Raw genomic sequence first — 18,999 nt, 5'->3', positions numbered from 1 at the left:
GCAGTGCTGGAAAACATTTGATTGACAGTTAAAACGACCAATCAGAACCGAACATGATCCCGGTTGACTGACGTTCATCCAATACTAGTGTGCAATGGCTTGGTGGGGGCGGGAATAGGGGAGTATTCGGTTGTGTGCAACTCCTATGCTTCACAGGAGCCGAGCGGGTAAGTGGCTAATTGAACATTCATAACAGAATATCCTTATTTTGAGATAAAAACAAACATTCGAATGAGTCTGTGGTGTTAATTTTTTTAGTTGCTATACACGGTTGTGATTTTACAAGGAATAATTATCCGGCTGGACTTTATAGCAGATACCCTAGCAGGATAGCTTTGCTAGCAATGTACACTCCTTTTGGTAGGTAACAATACAACACTATACCCGAGAAATGTGTCATGATTGTTTTAATACATTGCTATTGTGCAATAAATATATTCAGCTGATTTACTTACTGTGCAGTTGTGGAACTGTCAGTTGCAACACCATTGTGGTGATAAATCAGAACCATGCTGATAATGAAAGGGTGTGTTTTCTAAAACAATGAACGCGAATTGAAGTAGAAATCACCTAAAAATCTGTGCAGGACACTGCAAAGCCTATATGCACCTCCTAGTTCCCTTGCGTGGAAGTGCGTGGCCTTGTCTGCATGGATTCCCACATTCGCCAGATTGAAACGTGTCCTGAGTAACGTAATTTTTTTTTTTAATTTCATCAGGTAGTTTAAGGTGAGCTATCCCCAACGTCCACAATGACCAAACTGGGCTTCCTGCGTTTGTCCTATGAGAAGCAGGACACGCTGCTCAAGCTGCTCATCCTGTCTATGGCTGCTGTCCTCTGTGAGTCCTGCTACTACTACTAGTACTCCTGCTATTCTTACTACGGTACTAGTACTGAACTGTTATTTCACCCCCTCCGCAGCATTCTCCACCAGACTCTTTTCCGTCTTGAGGTTTGAAAGTGTCATCCATGAGTTTGATCCGTAAGTGAGGTTCTTTTGAGTAGGGATGCTCTGATCGTTCGACCACTGATCAATATCGGCTTATTTTGGTGGGAAAATAAGCCAATATATCACTATATTGACAGTTACTATGGTACACGTCATGACATTGTATGGTCATATCACCTTGTACTTCGGTACAAGGTACATTATTTAAAAAAAACCCTTAAACTGTATTATGGAAAGCAGGAAGTGAACAAATGAAACAGTTACTGATTGTAAAAGTAAACTGTATTATGGAAAGCAGGAAGTGAACAAATGTAACAGTTACTGATTGTAAAAGTACCAGATGGAGGGGTAGGATTTAATAAGCTTTGCTTCTTCCTACTCCTTTTGGACATGTGGAACTGTGAACTGATTATGTGATGCATTCAATTGTAATCTGATGCATGTTCAAATGAAATAAAACCATTATCATTACCAAATCACCTCATCTAACATCTTGGAATAAGTCTTTTTCGGGCCCCATGGAGGTCAGGGGACCTTGGATTGTCCTAATTTGTCCCCATATACGGCACACATTTAAAAAATTTACAGCTAATGGATGATCGGAATGGGCAGCATCAAACTCTGATTGGAGCATCCCTACTTTTGAGTGGTACAAAGCTTTATTTAAATCCAGTGGTAAGTTATATTCCGCTTGCATGTGACCTCCAGGTACTTCAACTACCGTACCACTCGGTTCTTGGCAGAAGAGGGATTTTATAGCTTTCATAACTGGTTCGACGACAGAGCTTGGTATCCACTTGGGAGGATCATCGGTGGCACCATTTATCCAGGTATTATCAGATAATTTATTTGTCTATTTTTATTGTTCATTCCCAACTATATGCATCCGTTTTTATTCTCTCCCTCACTAGGACTGATGATCACATCAGCTGCTCTCTACCACGTCTTGCATTTTTTCCACATCACCATTGACATCCGCAATGTCTGCGTGTTTCTGGCTCCCTTGTTCTCCTCCTTCACCACCATCGTCACCTATCACTTCACCAAGGAGCTCAAGGTATTGTCAATGATAACGTTGAGGAAACACACTGTTCTTGTCCTCAACGAATGAGAAAATGAACGCATTTGTTGACTTGTGACTTCCATTGTTGTTGTTACTCGTCTGTTTAGGATGCCGGTGCTGGGCTTCTGGCTGCAGCCATGATCGCTGTGGTGCCCGGCTACATCTCTCGTTCTGTTGCTGGCTCCTATGATAATGAAGGTACATGCATACTGCATCTTTAGGTGTCAGAACAGCCCTGATAACGTGTCTTTTTTTTAGGTATTGCCATCTTCTGTATGCTGCTGACGTACTACATGTGGATCAAGGCTGTAAAGACTGGATCTGTGTACTGGTCCTCTATGTGCGCTCTTGCGTACTTCTACATGGTGAGCAGGAGTGTCTAAACTTTGTTTTCCAATGTCCGCATATAGAAAAACATGAACCTTATGTAGAATTCTTTGCACTTTAATACATGTTACAAACAACATAATGGAGGTCTAAATGTGCTATGGAGGTCATTGTTGTCTTGATCATTTGTTCATGTGTGCGTAGGTTTCTTCCTGGGGCGGGTACGTGTTCCTGATCAACCTGATTCCTCTCCACGTCCTGGTTCTGATGCTCACAGGAAGGTTCTCTCACCGAATCTATGTGGCCTACTGCACCGTGTACTGCCTGGGCACCATCCTGTCCATGCAGATCTCCTTTGTCGGTTTCCAGGTAAGGTGAAAAAGTCCTGTGGTACAGTTCCACTTACTGGACACTACATTAGGTACACTCGCAGAACCTCAACGTATGGAATAATGCGTTTGGTGAAAATAAGTTTGTCCATCGCTTCTATTTAGCCGGTGCAGTCGTCTGAGCACATGGCGGCCTTCGGTGTGTTTGGCTTATGCCAGATTCACGCCTTTGTGGACTACCTTCGCAGCAAACTCAACACTCAGCAATTTGAGGTGCTTTTTAAGAGCGTCATCTCCCTGGTGGGCTTCCTCCTCCTGTCCGTGGGTGCTGTCCTCATGCTGACTGGTAGGTTCAAAGAAGTCTTTGGAGATGTGTGATGCTTAGGAGAAGTAAATATCATTGATTGGCCCAACCACAGGAAAGATCTCTCCATGGACTGGTCGTTTCTACTCCCTGCTGGACCCTTCCTATGCCAAGAACAACATCCCCATCATCGCCTCCGTCTCTGAGCACCAGCCCACAACGTGGTCCTCCTACTACTTTGATCTCCAGCTGCTGGTCTTTATGTTCCCAGGCAAGTGCAAAGTCGGAGCTTTAATTCCTAAATAAGAGCGATGATGGCGAAATAATGCTTCATGAAGCATTTCAGCCCGTTATTTTCCGTTTCTGGGCGCCGCAGAAATGCAGTAGTCATAATAATATATTTAGGATGTACTTGAATTCTCATATCACTAATTTGTTTCTTGATCTTTCCAAACAGTCGGTCTTTACTACTGTTTCAACAACTTGTCAGATGCGAGGATCTTCATCATCATGTACGGCGTGACCAGCATGTACTTCTCAGCCGTCATGGTACGTCCTGGATTAACTCATTTTGGATTGTGGATTTGTACAGCTCGTTTTCTTTGTCTCTCCAGGTTCGTTTGATGTTAGTGTTGGCCCCCGTCATGTGCATCCTGTCCGGTATCGGCGTGTCCCAGGTGCTCACCACCTACATGAAGAATTTGGATGTCAGCCGGCCAGACAAAAAGACCAAGAAGCAGCAGGACTCGACCTACCCCATCAAAAATGAAGTAGGCGGGTTTGTTAAAAAGTAACGATACCATTTAAGTTTAGACACAATCTGTGGAAATGGGCTGAAAGAGAGGTCAGCACTGAGCAAGGCACGTTTAAATTCGCAGGGAGACAAGCCACAAATATGGTAATGGTTTTATTTCATTTGAACATGCATCAGGTTACAATTGAATGCATCACATAATCAGTTCACAGTTCCACATGTCCAAAAGGAGTAGGAAGAAGCAAAGCTTATTACCCCTCCATCTGGTACTTTTACAATCAGTAACTGTTACATTTGTTCACTTCCTGCTTTCTATAATACAGTTTAAGGGTTTTTTTGTGTTTTTTTTTTTTTTTTTCCAATAATGCACCTCGTACCTAAGTACAAGGTGATATGACCACACAATGACATAATGGGTACCATAGTAAGTGTCAATATAGTGATATATATAGCACATCATGACTGGTTCAAGACTCTTCATCCTTGTATTTAGCAAACATCAACTGCTTGTATTGTTTCTTGAATTGGCTCATCGTTGTGCATTGTTTGAGTTCCTTACTCAATCCATTCCGTAGTTTGATTCCACATACTGAAATGCTATGGCTTTTTAACGTAGTCCTAGCATATAAGTGTTTCAAATGTAGTTCTTCCCTGAGATCATATTTCTCCTCTCTTGTAGAGAAGTATTGGATGACATTTTTCGGTAATTGGTTGTTTTTAGCCTTATGCATTATTTTAGCTGTTTAAAGATGAACTATATCAGCAAGTTTAAGTATTTGTGATTTTAGAAATAAGGAGTTAGTATGTTCTCTGTAGGCGGCATTATGAATTATCCTTACTGACCTTTTTTGCAGTACATTTAGTGAGTGAAGATTGCTTTTATAGTTATTACCCCATATTTCCACACAATAAGTAAGATATGGTAGAACCAGAGAGCAATAAAGAGTGTGGAGTGATTTCTGATTGAGAACAAGTTTTGCTTTGTTCAATATTGAAATATTTCTAGCCACCTTATGTTGTGTAGTCGTAATATGAGGTTTCCAGCTCATATTTTCATCTATTGTGATCCCCAGAAATGTATTTTTGTTCACCCTTTCAATGTCCACACCGTCTATTTGTATTTGCTGGTGTGTGTCCTTTCTGCTGTTACCAAACAGCATGATTTTAGTTTTACTTAGATTCAAGGACAATCTATTATCATCAAACCATCTTTTTAGTGTGACCATTTGAATACGACTGACATGATGTCACTTTTAAGTACACTGTTAAATGTTTAAAAAAACATTTATGTCCAAGGTTGCCTCTGGAATGATTCTGGTCATGGCTTTCTTCCTCATCACGTACACCTTCCACTCAACCTGGGTGACGAGCGAAGCCTACTCCTCTCCCTCAATTGTCCTGTCTGCACGTGGAGGAGATGGCAGTCGCATCATTTTCGATGACTTCAGGGAGGCCTACTACTGGCTTCGCCACAACACGCCTGAGGTCAGTCAGAAGCAAAGACTCAAAGAGTAACACTCGACAGTGATTTATGTTACTAATTAACAGGAGGGGAAGTGTCCAGTTGTTGTATCATGAAGTGTAGACACATGCAGTGTTGCCTCGTCTAATGCAATCACTCCTCTACAGCGGTGCCTTGGTTAACATCATTAATACTTTCCAGGTCCGACTCAAACCAAAACGGACTCTAACCAAAGCAAATTTTCCCATAGATATTAATGTAAATCCAATTAATCCGTTCCAGACACCCAAAAATGTTCACACAAAACACATTTCGTAGACAATAATTGTGGTTTTATATGCGGAAAATGATGCAAAAATAATTATAAATGACAACTGGACATCTAACATCATTTTTACATTGGTTTTCTTGGAAATGCTGAGAAAGTGAGAGATTTCATCATGGCGTCGTAAACAAAATGGCCTCTTCAGTTGCATTTGATGCACGTGCATCTGTGTGTCCTCTAATATAAGAAACACCGAGCTGATGTCTAAATTGTTTGTTTTTCCAGGATTCCAAGGTCATGTCATGGTGGGATTATGGATACCAGATAACCGCCATGGCTAATCGAACCATTCTAGTGGACAACAACACGTGGAATAACACGCACATCTCTCGTGTCGGACAGGTGAGCTCCGCGAGGAAATGCCGCCTCGTTTCTAAGAATTGTTCTGACGAGGTTGGGTTTGTTTGTATTTCTTCAGGCTATGGCATCCACAGAAGAGCGAGCCTATGAGATTATGAGGGAGCTGGATGTCAGTTATGTTCTGGTCATCTTTGGAGGACTTACGGGTTATTCCTCAGATGGTACGTCATATGTCATTTCCCTTAATATATTAACCAGTTTAATTGGTCCGTTCATCAGTGATCAGTGGTATCCTGTGTAATGTTGACAGATATCAACAAGTTTCTGTGGATGGTCCGTATCGGGGGGAGCACCGACACGGGGAAGCACATCAAGGAGCATGACTACTACACACCCACCGGAGAGTTCAGAGTGGATCGGGAAGGCTCGCCTGTGCTGCTCAACTGCCTTATGTACAAGATGTGCTACTACCGCTTTGGCCAAGTGTACACTGAAGCCAGTGAGTGAAAATGTTTGTCATTAATCGTCATTTTATTTATGCTGAACTGTGTGGATTTAATCGCAATGTTTTTTCTTTGCAGAGCGCCCGCCAGGTTATGACAGAGTGAGGAATGCTGAGATCGGCAACAAAGACTTCGAACTGGATGTGCTGGAAGAGGCCTACACGACAGAGCACTGGCTGGTTAGGATATACAAGGTATACTAATCTTATCGTTGTTTTAATGATTGCGAGAATGGTGATGGACCAGCCTCGAATTACAAGGGAGGAGCTAATTAATGATGTCAAGGGAGTTGGGAGCATAGCAGGCAATCCACACATTTCTGTTGATTTTTTTGTTTTGTTTTGTCACTTCCAGGTTAAAGATTTGGACAACCGAGGCCTTTCAAGAACATAAACCACCCAGTGAGAGTGAAATTCCCTGTGGGCGCACGGCACTGAACACCTTACTTTCCCCTCCGTGATCAGCAGACGAGCTGGTCATCAATACGTTTTATACCTTTTTGTTGTGGGGAAGAAAATTTGCAAAGAGATTTTTTTTTGTGGGTGTGTGTGAATCAGTTTTTTTTTATATAGTCATAATGAAATGTCTCATATGGAATCCAAGGGAGCAGGTTTCACCATAACCACCCTGACCAGGAAGCCTGATTTGACAAAGTGCCCAAAGACAGCAGTGCTCATTGGAGCACCCTTTTTTCATTTGTACAACGTGGTCAAATAAAACAGGATTATACACAGGGACATTGTGTAATGTGCTTTTGTCTCTTGGTACAATAGGACACAATAGTACATCAGTACACTTTAATAACGATACGGTCCTGAGTACACCTATTTTAGTCCCAAATAATTTACGTTGATTGATGTTGTGCACTGACTGGAAATGGTGGTTGCAATACTTTGGACTCCAGCCACAATTTTCAACAACTTCACAATTTATTGAAAATATAAGTTTGTGTGTGAGTAAACTTTTGATTAACGATTCAGATGGATGGATTAATGATATCATAATTTAAATCATCATATAGCTCATGTCGGATCATATGTTAGCTTGCTTGTGTCAGTAATGTTAGGAAATATTGTTGATTTTAACAAAGTATAGAAGTCAAAAGTTATTATTTTTACCTTATATATTTGTGTAAAAAAAACAAAACAAAGGAGGACAGGTCCGTGATAAACGGAATGACATTTTCGAGCGTTAATTGTGGAATTGTATTTGTTTTCAAAAACATTCAAATATAGATAGCAAGTCATTGCCTCGGCCAAGGGTCCTGTTTCGAGGACTCCAATTGGTTGTCATCACGTTCTCGCGAGACCTTTCTAACCAATCAGCGTGTAGCAGCGACAAGTCAAATATTCGATTTCAAGTGTAGCGCCTGACTTCTTCCACGAGACTAGTTGCTTCTTTGAACTGTTTTGGACTTTACGACAAAAACTTCAACTGAGGTGAGCTTTTTTTTTAATGTTAGCCATATATGTACAATATGTCATAATTCAAAAAATAATTGTTTGGTTCTGCTAATATTTTTTTCCCAATGACTGTCACTGACTAGCTAGTTGTAACTTTGCTAAATTGTATCACAGGCGTCTTGTTTAATCTCTATCACGTTTTTTTGTAGCTGTTATATTGTTGCATTGATTAAATTGTATATATACACACATGTTATGTTTTGTATACAAACTCTGGAAATAAATTCTTGGACACAGTAGGGCTGTATTTGTATCGAGGACTAGCCCTGTTTGTATTTGGTATCGAATCGATATCAAATATTTTGCACTTACCCACCGTGAGCAAGAAGTAACGCCTCAGGATTATTTATAATTAGAATAACAATATAAACAGTGAGTTCTGGTTCCATCAGTGCATTTGAATTGATTACATTTTCCTGTTTCAGGACGAACCGACATTATCTGGAAGCTGCACCATGAACAACACTGCAGTTTCAAGACCACAACACACAAATAGGAGAGTAAGTTGATGCTTTGAGTCCTGAGTCCCTCAACTGGTTACAATATTGAAATGATGGTTAAAATTGATATTGATATCGTTCTAGGGAAAGGAAAATGCCCCGCCTGGCAATAAAAGCACGTCTTTCAACAGAAAAGACCTTTCAAAATCAACAAGAACCGCCCCCTTGCAGGTTAACCATGAGAAAACTGAAATGCTGGTAAAAAATGGTCTAAGGAAAGCCACGTCCAAACAAGCAGACACAAAGATAAAGTCCATGCAGAGAGATGTGGAGAGAAACGCTGTTAGTGGAGCAAACAGCCAGGTCATTCTCAGCCATCAAGTACCTCCAAGAGCAGCAACTTCATCCAAAGTTGCTCTGGGCATGTACAAAGGTAAAATTGTACAGTCAAAAATTGGATCCATTTGGAAGTCAAGTACAGCACAAGCAGTGCCTAAAACGGAAAACCAGAGGGCGGATAATTTGGCAAAACACCCCCCGAAACCGGCAGTCGCCGTCCGCCCTCCACGGAATGTTCGCCCGATGACTACCGCTGCGACAGCGCCGAGGAACACCGGCTCCAGAAACATTACCACGGCTCCCACACAGACTAGGACTCTTGTAACGGACAAGAAGGTCAAGAAGCCTCCTGTAACGAGCACCCTCAGTCAATACAGAGCCACCGAAACTGCCCAGGAAAAAAGGTACACCAGACTACACCATAGGTTTAAGTCCCTGTTTGTAAACACAACATATCTTATAAAACTGTTTTTGTCCTACAGAGCAAAACTAGCAGAGTGGTTGGCGTCGAAGGGCAAGACTTTAAAGCGACCCGCCATGACAACAGCACCCCCTAAAACTAAAACCTCTACAACAGCCAAAGTCGACAACAAACTCAAGTCTGACGTGACGTCAAAACCAGACCCACGACGAGAACCGGAGCCTGGCATTCACGCAGTGCCAACTACTTCTGTGTGTCTGCAAGCACAGGAAGCCGTGAAGCTCGCCACCCAGACGCCGGTCATAATCAACACGACTTTGGACCTTCTGGAAAACTCTGATCCAGATCTGTCTGCTGTGCAGGATGGAGTTGATGATGTAGGTAAACACTGTCATCGGTGTTTGCAAGATGAGGAAGCTTATTGTGTAAATTCTCCTCCGTTTCTCAGGTCGTTGTGAACCTGTGCGGTGCTTTGGACGCCATGCAGACACCCTCAAAATGCCAGGACGGTAAGTTGGAAAATTTACATTCAGAGGCTTGTATAAAATAAACTTTAGATTCTTGCGGTTTGTATAGCGGTGTGGCTAGGTTCTAATATCATGACATCTCCTTTACTTCAGAACTACTACTAATCTTTTAAATCACAAGAGTCAAACTCAAACCTCGAGGGCTAAATGTGATCTGCAGTGATGTCAGCCTCCCTTGGACAGGAGGAAACATTGCAGCGCCATTCAGCCGTCCATTTTCTATGCCGCTGGTCCTCCAATTAAATGCTTGGCTTATAGTTGTATCATATTGTATATTTCCTGCGGCACGGCGGTCGAGTGGTTAGCGCGCAGACCTCACAGCTAGGGGACCAGGGTTCAATTCCACTGCATGTTCTCCCCGTGCATGCGTGGGTTTTCTCCAGGTACTCCGGTTTCCTCCCACATTCCAAAAACATGCTCGGTTAATTGGCGACTCCAAATTGTTCATAGGTATGAATGTGAGTGTGAATGGTTGTTTGTCTATATGTGTCCTGTGATTGGCTGGCGACCAGTCCAGGGTGTACCCCGCCTCTCGCCCGAAGACAGCTGGGATAGGCTCCAACACCCCCCCTCACCCTCGTGAGGAAAAAGCGGTAGAAAATGAATGAATGTATACGTATTTCCTAGATACCTTTTGGGTGTTAAGTTGCTGTGTGATGAGTTTAGTGTTCTTTGTAATATGACCCCATGAGTCAGACTATTACATTGCTCCTGTCTGATGCCTCCAGCCCATTTCATCAGCTGTTGCTCTGTTGTTCACACCAAGATGCTGACGAGGAGGTAGGAGTTATAGAGGATGGCAGTGTCAAGGAGGAGACGTTTAAGAATGAAGACTCCGATCAGCGAGTGAAGGATGACATGGAAGAAAGTGAACAGAAAGTGCAGAGCGATGAAGATCAGAGTGATGAGAATGTGGAGAACGTGCTTCAGATGGATCAAGCCTCTGTTGTCAAATACAGTGTGAAGACGACGCCACATTTGCAAAGGTAAGCTGAGATTTCCGAGAATTCGTTGATATCGACATAACACGTGGTGTCAATGATAAAATGATAATGATGTCATTTTCTTTTGGATGTAGTTATGAATAACTTTTTTATTAATGTCTGCTGTTGCAGCGTTAAGAAGAAAATCCAAAGAGAGGTCCAAACAAGCGCATCCCGAAAGAAAAGCAACATCAAAGATCTGAAGTTTCTGACGCCGGTGCGTCGTTCCTGCCGCATTGAGCACAGATCTTCACATCTGCCCCCGATGCTTTTGGACCACGACCCCTGTGTGTCATCACTGTCTGAGCTGGCCCAGCTGGATGATGACCTCAATGCTTACATTTACAGGAAAAATCCTGGTCTGGTGGAGGAGCCTTAAAAAGTAATATGTATGGGACTACTAATTGAATGTATTTATACAGCTCATTTTAATTGTCTGAAATATTAACAAACTCGGTTATACCTTTCCAGTTCTTATCAGATCGGATGTGTATTCAGTTTTTCTAATTACTTCCAAGAGTGTTTTTAATACAAAGTTATCACAAAATACACTACAATAAAGGCAATATTGTCTGACCTTTTTAACAAATTTATTTGTTTTAGGCAATTTTTTCCTGTATTGGGGCTGTTTCTCAATTTGTACACTTAAGTACATTGTTACACTATGTACTTGAGTAGTAGTACTGCCCCAAATCCAACATTGTTCCGCTATATCTCCATATTCTTTTCTGCTGCCTATCCAAGAGAACGACAGTTGAAGGTGGTGTCTATCAATGCGCACTTATCATTGGAGGCGTGTTGAGTGCAACATACGGGTACTTAAGCACTAAGTCTAAGTACGGAAGTGCACCAATTGAGATACAGCTCATTTAAAAAGGCTTCGACGAAAGTAAAGGGATAAATATTACAGTCGTCATTTCCAGTAAGCGTGCGACTATAGTAAAGAATTTAATTCAACAGTACAGTAAATGCGCGTTCTTAGAAGCGACGTCTGCATCGAATACTGACATAAGCATTCCATTTGAGACACATTCCTCGCGTCCATCTTGCTAAGTAATGTTGCAAAGAATTATGGGAAATGACAGCGCCCGCCACAAACGAGTAAAATTTTCAATATAAAATAGAAAATATTTATAATAGGAAATACTATTATTGTATGTAGAATAAATTGATTGTTTTTAATGTCCAACTTTTATATCTGACTGCTGTGCCCCACCCCGCTTTTTGTCATGTTTTAACTGTGTATTAACGAATGAATGTTGTATTTTGGTGCGTGACTCAAACGTTTTATTTTGAAAGCCAAGTATCGGATGTTACGTCACCTGTTTCGGTGCTGTGAAAGCTATAGCTACCACAGTGTACCTTTTAAAAGTACTACATTGTATGAATAACATACATATCTCAAAGGCAAACTAAAATGCAGAATCGCTGCGCTGCTCCAAACTGTACCAGTGCCAAACCGGACTTTTATTCACTCTTCCGCTTCCCGCTCAATGCGGAAAGGTAAAACAATACACTGATGCTAACGCCATCAGTCGTTTATCAACACGACTACAGTGTACTTCCATTCTAATGTGCTTATTCCCGTTTTTCTATTCTAACATGTAACATCGGTAATGGTTCGGAACATGCTTCACAAAGTTATAATAAAGTACATTACGTGTTCACATTATGTCCGAAAAAGAGAAGAAGCACAGTCTCACTCGTATGATGAAACGGAATCATAATTATATACATATTAGCAACGCTTCCGGTATCCTGTTGTTTAGTAGTAACTTTGTATCACACATATTTGCCTTCACATTTCAGGTGTAAGACATGGGTGGAAAATTGCCAACGGGAAGATCTTGCTGACAAATCCCCAGAGCAGCTGTTCAGATACTACAGACTTTGTGGAAAGCACTTTGAAAGCTCAAATGACAGCGTAAGCATCAATAATCATTTCCCATGTACTGACTTAAGTATTGACTAAGCGCGGTTGAATATAGTTTTGATGTGCGTTACTTTTCAGAGCGATCCTCCAACAACGATAAAGGATGACGCAGTACCAACTATCTTTGATGATCCCAACAAATCTCCAAATGAAGCAACAAAGCGCGGTAAAGAGACGGTATGTCAGGCTTCAAACATGTATCACTAATACAGTGGACCCTTAAAGGGCTGAGTGACACATCTTCACATCAAACCGAACCTGGGTTGTAGCTTTTTTATGTTTATTATGTCTACTGTATTGGGTAATATGAGTGTTTAGGTGACTATAGGGGTGTTAGTTCTTGTTTAGAAGGCTCTAACAATTATTGGCTGGCGACCAGTCCAAGGTGTACCCCGCCTATTGACTGAAGTCAGCTGGGATAGGCTCCAGCATGCCCTTGCAACCCTAGTGTAGATAAGCAGCAAAGAAAACGCATGGATGGATGTTTACTATATTGGGTAATATGAGTGTATAGGTGACTATAGGGGTGTTAGTTCATGTTTAGAAGGCTCTAATTATGTTAAAGTGGCTGGCGACCAGTGCAGGGTGTGCGTCTCTCGCCTGAAGTCAACTGGGATAGACTCCAGCATACCCCTCTGTCACCTTAGTGAGGATAAGCAGCATAAATAATGGGTGAATGAACACAGAATTACTATATTCAATTTTTTATATTGACTTATTGTGTCTTTTACCATAGTTTGAATGAACAGTCAGGATTTTTGAAACTCAATTCATTAATTTAAATCAACATATCAGTATGTGTAGTCAACTGACTATTGCATTTTCTAAAAGTATGTTTAATGTATGTATTTTTGTACCTTTTAGGAGGAAGACGCAAAGAGTAAGGAAAGAAAAAGTAAGTCACAATATTGCTCCACAACATTTGGGAATGGTAATGGTTTTATTTCATTTGAACATGCAGCAGATTACAATTGAATGCATCCCATAATCAGTTCACAGTTCCACATGTCCAAAAGGAGTAGGAAGAAGCAAAGTTTATTAAATCCTACCCCTCCATCTGGTACTTTTACAATCAGTAACTGTTACATTTGTTCACTTCCTGCTTTCCATAATACAGTTTAAGTTTTTTTCAAGAGCGATTGATGTTTCCCACAGCTGAGCAATATATATTCATCAAATTGTTGAGAAGCACTCTCTTATCTTTCTTCTCCATCTTATCTATCTAACTTATTTCCCCCCCTGCAGAAATCAAAATGTGTCAAGCTGAAGCGAATACAGAGGATCCTAAAGCCTCTTCAGAAGAAGACAAACACAAAGAATATCTGCGGTCATTATTTGAGGCCCTCATACTGTTAGGGGAGCAGAACATTCCCGTTACCAAGCCCAACGGCCATCAAGGGGACCCTGTCGGATTAAGCAACTTTGAGGCGTTGCTGCAGTATCGCATGAGTTGCGCGGATGAAGCGATGAAGACGACTTACGACGCCAACACAGAATGCTGTTCGTCGCTTCAGCTGAGTCGGCTGATTGACGTGTGCGAAAGATGCATCCGCAGTCAGGTGATGGAGGATGTGAAGCAAAATGGCTTCTTCTCGATTATAACCGAGGATTTGGTGAGGATCTCAGAAGAGTGGTTCCTCCCTGTGTTCCTGCGTTACGTGGATCAGTGCAACCACCAGCGCGAGAGGTTTGTCGGATTTCTGTCTTTTGAAGGAGATGCGGACGTTCTGCCTGGAAAACTGTTGTCCGAAATGGTCAATGAATGGGGTTTGAACATGGAGCACTGCAGAGGCCAATCCCATTCATGCTCCTGGAGACACTTTACTCAAATAAAAGCGTTTGCCGCCAAAGTGATGGAGACGTATCCACTAGCGGTGCTCGCATTCCGACCCACCCGTGCCTTGAACATATCGCTAGCCAATGGCATGGCTTTGTCAGGAGTCCAGCTTGTCATGTGCACCCTGAAAAAAATCGAGTCCTTCTTCAACCAGTCCACTTCGCTGTGTTTGGAGTTGGAGCACGCCATCTCCATCATCTACCCAGACAAGGAGGAGAAGGTCCAGGAACTGAAGGAGACTTGTTGCAGCGGCTGGACTGGAAGACACGATGCGTTTGAGGTGGCGGTGGAGGTTCTTGAGGCGTTGCTGCTCTGCGTGGACAGCGTGCACGACAACGAAGACTTGCGATGGAGCGACAAGATCACGTACGATGCTTTGGAGATCTCCAAAGCTCTGTCAGACTTTGAGTTCATTATAGCCTTGGTTGTATTGAAAAACACCATGACGCTTTTAAGGGCATTTGGGAGGAACCTTCAAGGGGAAGCGACAGATATATTTTTTGCCGCAGGGAGTACAAAAGCAGTGTTACACTCTCTGAAGGAGGTGTCGGACAACATTGACGTGTACCATGAGTTCTGGACCGAGGAGGCGGTCAACATTGCCGCTTCCATGGAGATTTCCGTCGAACTTCCTCGGTCATTCTTGAGAAAACATCAATCAGACTTCCTTCAACCTGAAACTTACTACAAGGAGCACCTATCAGTTCCTGTGGTCAACCACACCCTCAAGGAAGTCGGCGAACTCTTCACCGACGACCACATGAAGTCCCTGAGATGTTTGTCACTGATTCCCTCGGTCATAGAGCAGAACAAGGCTACCCAGCCTGACGAAGAAAACATGCTCGTGTTTAAAAATGACATCCCGAACGCAGGCTCTCTCACCGCCGAGCTTCACTGTTGGTGGGTTAAATGGAGCAAAAAAGGCACAGGAGAAACCTTGCCCTCCAGCCTGCATGAAACACTGCAGCAAGCTGACGTCAAGTTCTTCCCAAACATGCTCGCAGTTTTAAAACGTTTGGGCGTCCTGTCCACGTTGGCTCTGGAGAGCGGTTCCGATGTGGCGTACAAGCACTTCAAGGCATACATGGAAAACACTCCTGACGCGGCCAAATCGAAGAGTCTTGCTCTTCTGAAAATCAACAATGATGTCGGTTATGATTTGGATTCAATGGTTGACGTCTATATGAAGACATACCCGGGTGGGGACCGGTCGTCATAGTTCTGATCACACCTGCAGTTTAGTCACTGAATGCATCTACTGTATTGTGCAGTGTGAGTTTAAAGGTGAATATAGGGGTGTTATTATAGTCGTAGAGGGCTCCAATTGGGGCTACTGAGCTCTATCATGAAAGCATGAAATTTCAACCATTGAGCATTGAAGTGACATCTTTTTTTGGTAGCAGGTGGCCCAAAAGCCGCACTCTTTCCTGTAGCAGTGGGAATGTTCGTATCAGATGTTTGCATCTGGAATTTCATGTTTTCCATGATTTTTTCATGTATCGATGAATAACGCCAAAGTATTCAAATTAAACATTTAAATGTTGGGAAGCTTTTATTGACTATATACAAAGAGCAGCTCATTTATTGAAACATTTGACTTAATATTTAAGGTACCGTCTGATAGTACTGAGGTGCAAATTAGATGATGGGCGGTAGGGGAGTAATGTTTTCATTCTGAGTCTCAAGCCAGCGTGGAATTGGGAGTGAAGAAGAGAGAAGGCATGTTGGAGATAATAAAGATGTGGAGTGCATCTTTCTGGAAGATATAATAATTAGGGCCAAACTATTACAAAAAAACAACATGTTACCAACATTTTAAGAGGTATGTAATACTATTGTTTTAATGAAGCAAAAATACGTGTAGGACATAAGTTGTTTTTCAGAAGAGAAAGCAGCCACTGAAGTATTTTTTCCGCCCTCTGCCGGCCAACACGTGTCACTGCAGTATCAAGTTCCTGGTTCACGCTCACGGCGACTGGAGCACCAGGCAGCATCAACTTTTTAACAATGCAAGTAGTTGGGTGTTAGCTTCTCAAAAATACTTTAAGCGAGCATAGCGTTCATATATACTGTTAGTGGCACACATCTTTGCCGGGGAATGATTCTGTAGACTTTTGCAGGTTTCGCTCAGTAGACTACCAAGCTAAGCTAGCAGACTCGCTAGCTAGCTTAGCTTACATTGCGATCCAAAATGACTAACTCCTGCGCTGCAGCCAACTGTGATTACCAGCAAGATGGACCCGACCACAGCACTCCACTTTTCAGCTTTCCCTCGGACCCGGAGCGGTAAGAGCGTTTGTATTGCCGGGTTAAATGTGCAATGTGGTAGCGAGCTCGCCATAGGAACATGTTAGCGCTCATCCGCTAGCACTGCTAGCAAAACGTGATGTCAGTGACACAAGTCATTGGCTGGTCCGAACTGGGAATCTAACATTAACTTGATTCACTGGTCGAATCCTTATATCGCGGTGTTTGACGCTGTAATAAAAACCAATAGAGACGGTAATTGTAAACTTTTGCTTTAGTAATCTCTAAACGACACCTAGCGTCCCTGCGAGGTAACTTAGCTTAGCATAGCGATCACCTTGTTGAACAACTTTTAAACTGAGTCAAGAATTTCACCTTTTATAAATATAATAATCTTTTTTATGTGATATGGAAGAATAAAACTGGATGGAAATTAAGCTGTTATAGCTGGTTGTCCAAAGTGCGGCCCGGGGCATTTTTGGCCCGCACCTCTTTTGCTTAATTGTCTCTGGGAATATTGTAAAAATGAAAATTATCTGTCATTAATGACCTGGGCGGGCCAATGATAGAGAAAATACTTGAAAAAACGTCCAGTTTTATGTAAATTGAAATGTTTTATTTGCTTGATGTTTTCAGCTGCAAACAATGGTTGGTTAACTGTTGTCGTGAAGATCTGTCATCACAAGCTCCAGAGGAACTGTACAAACTTTGTGCAAAACACTTTGAGCCCTCGATGATCTGACCATGAAGACCTGAAGGACAACCTGGACCGCAGGGAGAGCCTGGTGTCCACCTTCCTGTCTCGCCAGCTGTCCGGAGAGCAGCTGCTGGACTACCGGCGCTTCGTGCAGACCAAAGCCTCACTGCTCATCCGGCAGAAGGACCTGGAGGAGAAGCAGAGGCTGGGGGAGGAACAGCTGGACGCCCTCACCAAGAGCCTTTGAGGGGGACCCTCTTTGGACCCAAGGTTGGAAGTGGTCCAGCTGGTATGCCCAGTCTTCTACAGACCGGTCTATAGTCGCTAAAAGACCCATGGGGAGACGCATCCTGCCACTTTTCAACCCCTGTGCCTTGACTTCGGTGTTGACGTTGCCGCTCCTTGCGTGTCCACAAGGAGGAGCTGATCAGCTTTAAGATTGTATTGAATGGAGTCACAAGGCACTAAAAACCAAAAGGAAATCACTTTGTCATAATAATAACAACAACAATACATAAATGCACATTTCTTTAGGAAAAATCATCCTTATATTTTGAAATATTTTATTGTGGTTAATTCTAAACGCTATGGCCGGTGACGTTAAAGACAAAAAAAATCATTAACAGAAAAAGACACATAATACTTGAAATAGTTCTTTATTTAATTTATCAATAGATTACACATTTTAAAACAATTCCTTTTTTTTTTAACTTCCTTTTACTCGAATGTCATAGCCGACACATCAGATTTGTACAAGTGATGTTAATCAACATCAGAGTGTGTGTGTATGTGTGTGTGTAGAGGTTAGAATCCTCTTTGCTGTGGTATTTTTTAATGTTTCATGGTTTAATCACATTTGACTTAAAAAAAACATCCAATGTGTGGTGTGGACTGTTTTGTACAGTATATTTATGTATTCAACAGCATCAAAAAGTCAATTTTTGGAGTGTGATGAACTGTTTTGGTCTTGGAGGACGCACAGACACTCTTCTTCTTCGTCTTCTGCAGGAATCCCAAAACATTTGTGAAAAAGACACAAAAAGACAATGTTAGTTTGGGCCGCGTACGTCCTTGACGCAATCTTCCTCAAGGAAGGAGAGACAAATCAGGCATTTTGATGATGTCACTTCATTTCTTTTTTTCTGCTGAGTCACATGTGCCTGTTTGGAGTTGTAAATTCCGCCCTGTTGGCTTGACTGTCAATAAATTAAGAACACTCTCCTGTCCTCCCCACGTGACAACCTTTTATTACATCAACTTTTATTCTTTCCTGTTTAATTTGGCTTTTTTTCTCCCATTTAGAAGTCTGAAACTGATCCGAATCCAAACATCCAATAATATCACCTACAATATAGTGGAAGCCAACATTTCAACAATATGTGTACGGTATTGTCATGTGTATCCTATTAATTGAAGATTCCTACGACAGTGAAGGCAGCATGCGTGCAATACAGGGACGTCAACACAAGTGACATCTTTGTCTCCCTAATTGCACACTAAATGCGTAGCGTGTCACTCTGAAGAGCACGGACAAAAGAGTGGTGAGGAGGAACAACCATAGCCTGAGCAAACAAAAAAGCCACAATTATAAACTACAATTAACAATTCTCTAAGACAAAAAAACATAATTTCACTATTGTTTTTTTCATTTTACTGTATATATTTACTGACCAGTCCGCTAGCACATTAGCTTCACCTCTTACTACCTAGTACAGATCCTGTGGTGAGTATTTTAATTGTATAACTGCAATGCTTTAAATCTATTATTATCCTTAAATGACATTTATAGCCAAGAT

The 18,999-nt window shown here is 42.0% G+C and overlaps 3 protein-coding genes across 3 annotated transcripts; all 3 read left to right on the top strand.

Moving 5' to 3' along the window:
• The first annotated feature begins 14 nt into the window (after positions 1-14).
• stt3a (STT3 oligosaccharyltransferase complex catalytic subunit A) lies at positions 15-7,053 on the top strand. Its single transcript, XM_058087512.1, has 18 exons — positions 15-167; positions 719-839; positions 922-982; positions 1,658-1,779; positions 1,861-2,006; positions 2,120-2,210; positions 2,271-2,377; positions 2,544-2,708; positions 2,834-3,014; positions 3,088-3,243; positions 3,430-3,521; positions 3,587-3,742; positions 5,023-5,211; positions 5,739-5,855; positions 5,932-6,034; positions 6,124-6,312; positions 6,395-6,510; positions 6,671-7,053. The coding sequence occupies exons 2-18, from the start codon at positions 752-754 to the stop codon at positions 6,707-6,709; spliced, it is 2,118 nt and encodes a 705-aa protein (XP_057943495.1). The 5' UTR covers positions 15-167; positions 719-751; the 3' UTR covers positions 6,710-7,053.
• A 542-nt stretch (positions 7,054-7,595) lies between these two features.
• si:ch211-266i6.3 (cytoskeleton-associated protein 2) lies at positions 7,596-11,082 on the top strand. Its single transcript, XM_058087513.1, has 7 exons — positions 7,596-7,755; positions 8,205-8,279; positions 8,364-8,962; positions 9,041-9,356; positions 9,428-9,488; positions 10,273-10,492; positions 10,622-11,082. The coding sequence occupies exons 2-7, from the start codon at positions 8,235-8,237 to the stop codon at positions 10,866-10,868; spliced, it is 1,488 nt and encodes a 495-aa protein (XP_057943496.1). The 5' UTR covers positions 7,596-7,755; positions 8,205-8,234; the 3' UTR covers positions 10,869-11,082.
• Positions 11,083-11,806: 724 nt separating this feature from the next.
• LOC131137855 (52 kDa repressor of the inhibitor of the protein kinase-like) lies at positions 11,807-15,802 on the top strand. The gene is made up of 5 exons (XM_058086223.1): positions 11,807-11,992; positions 12,299-12,413; positions 12,501-12,599; positions 13,287-13,317; positions 13,668-15,802. Exons 1-5 carry the CDS (start codon positions 11,907-11,909, stop codon positions 15,476-15,478), a joined length of 2,142 nt encoding a protein of 713 aa, XP_057942206.1. The 5' UTR covers positions 11,807-11,906; the 3' UTR covers positions 15,479-15,802.
• The last annotated feature ends 3,197 nt before the right edge of the window (positions 15,803-18,999 follow it).

This window comes from Doryrhamphus excisus, chromosome 11 (genome assembly GCF_030265055.1).
Source record: "Doryrhamphus excisus isolate RoL2022-K1 chromosome 11, RoL_Dexc_1.0, whole genome shotgun sequence".
In the NCBI taxonomy this organism is placed as follows: Eukaryota; Metazoa; Chordata; class Actinopteri; order Syngnathiformes; family Syngnathidae; genus Doryrhamphus; species Doryrhamphus excisus.
Note: the sequence above shows the minus strand (reverse complement) of the source record. Positions and strands in the feature narration are given on the sequence as shown.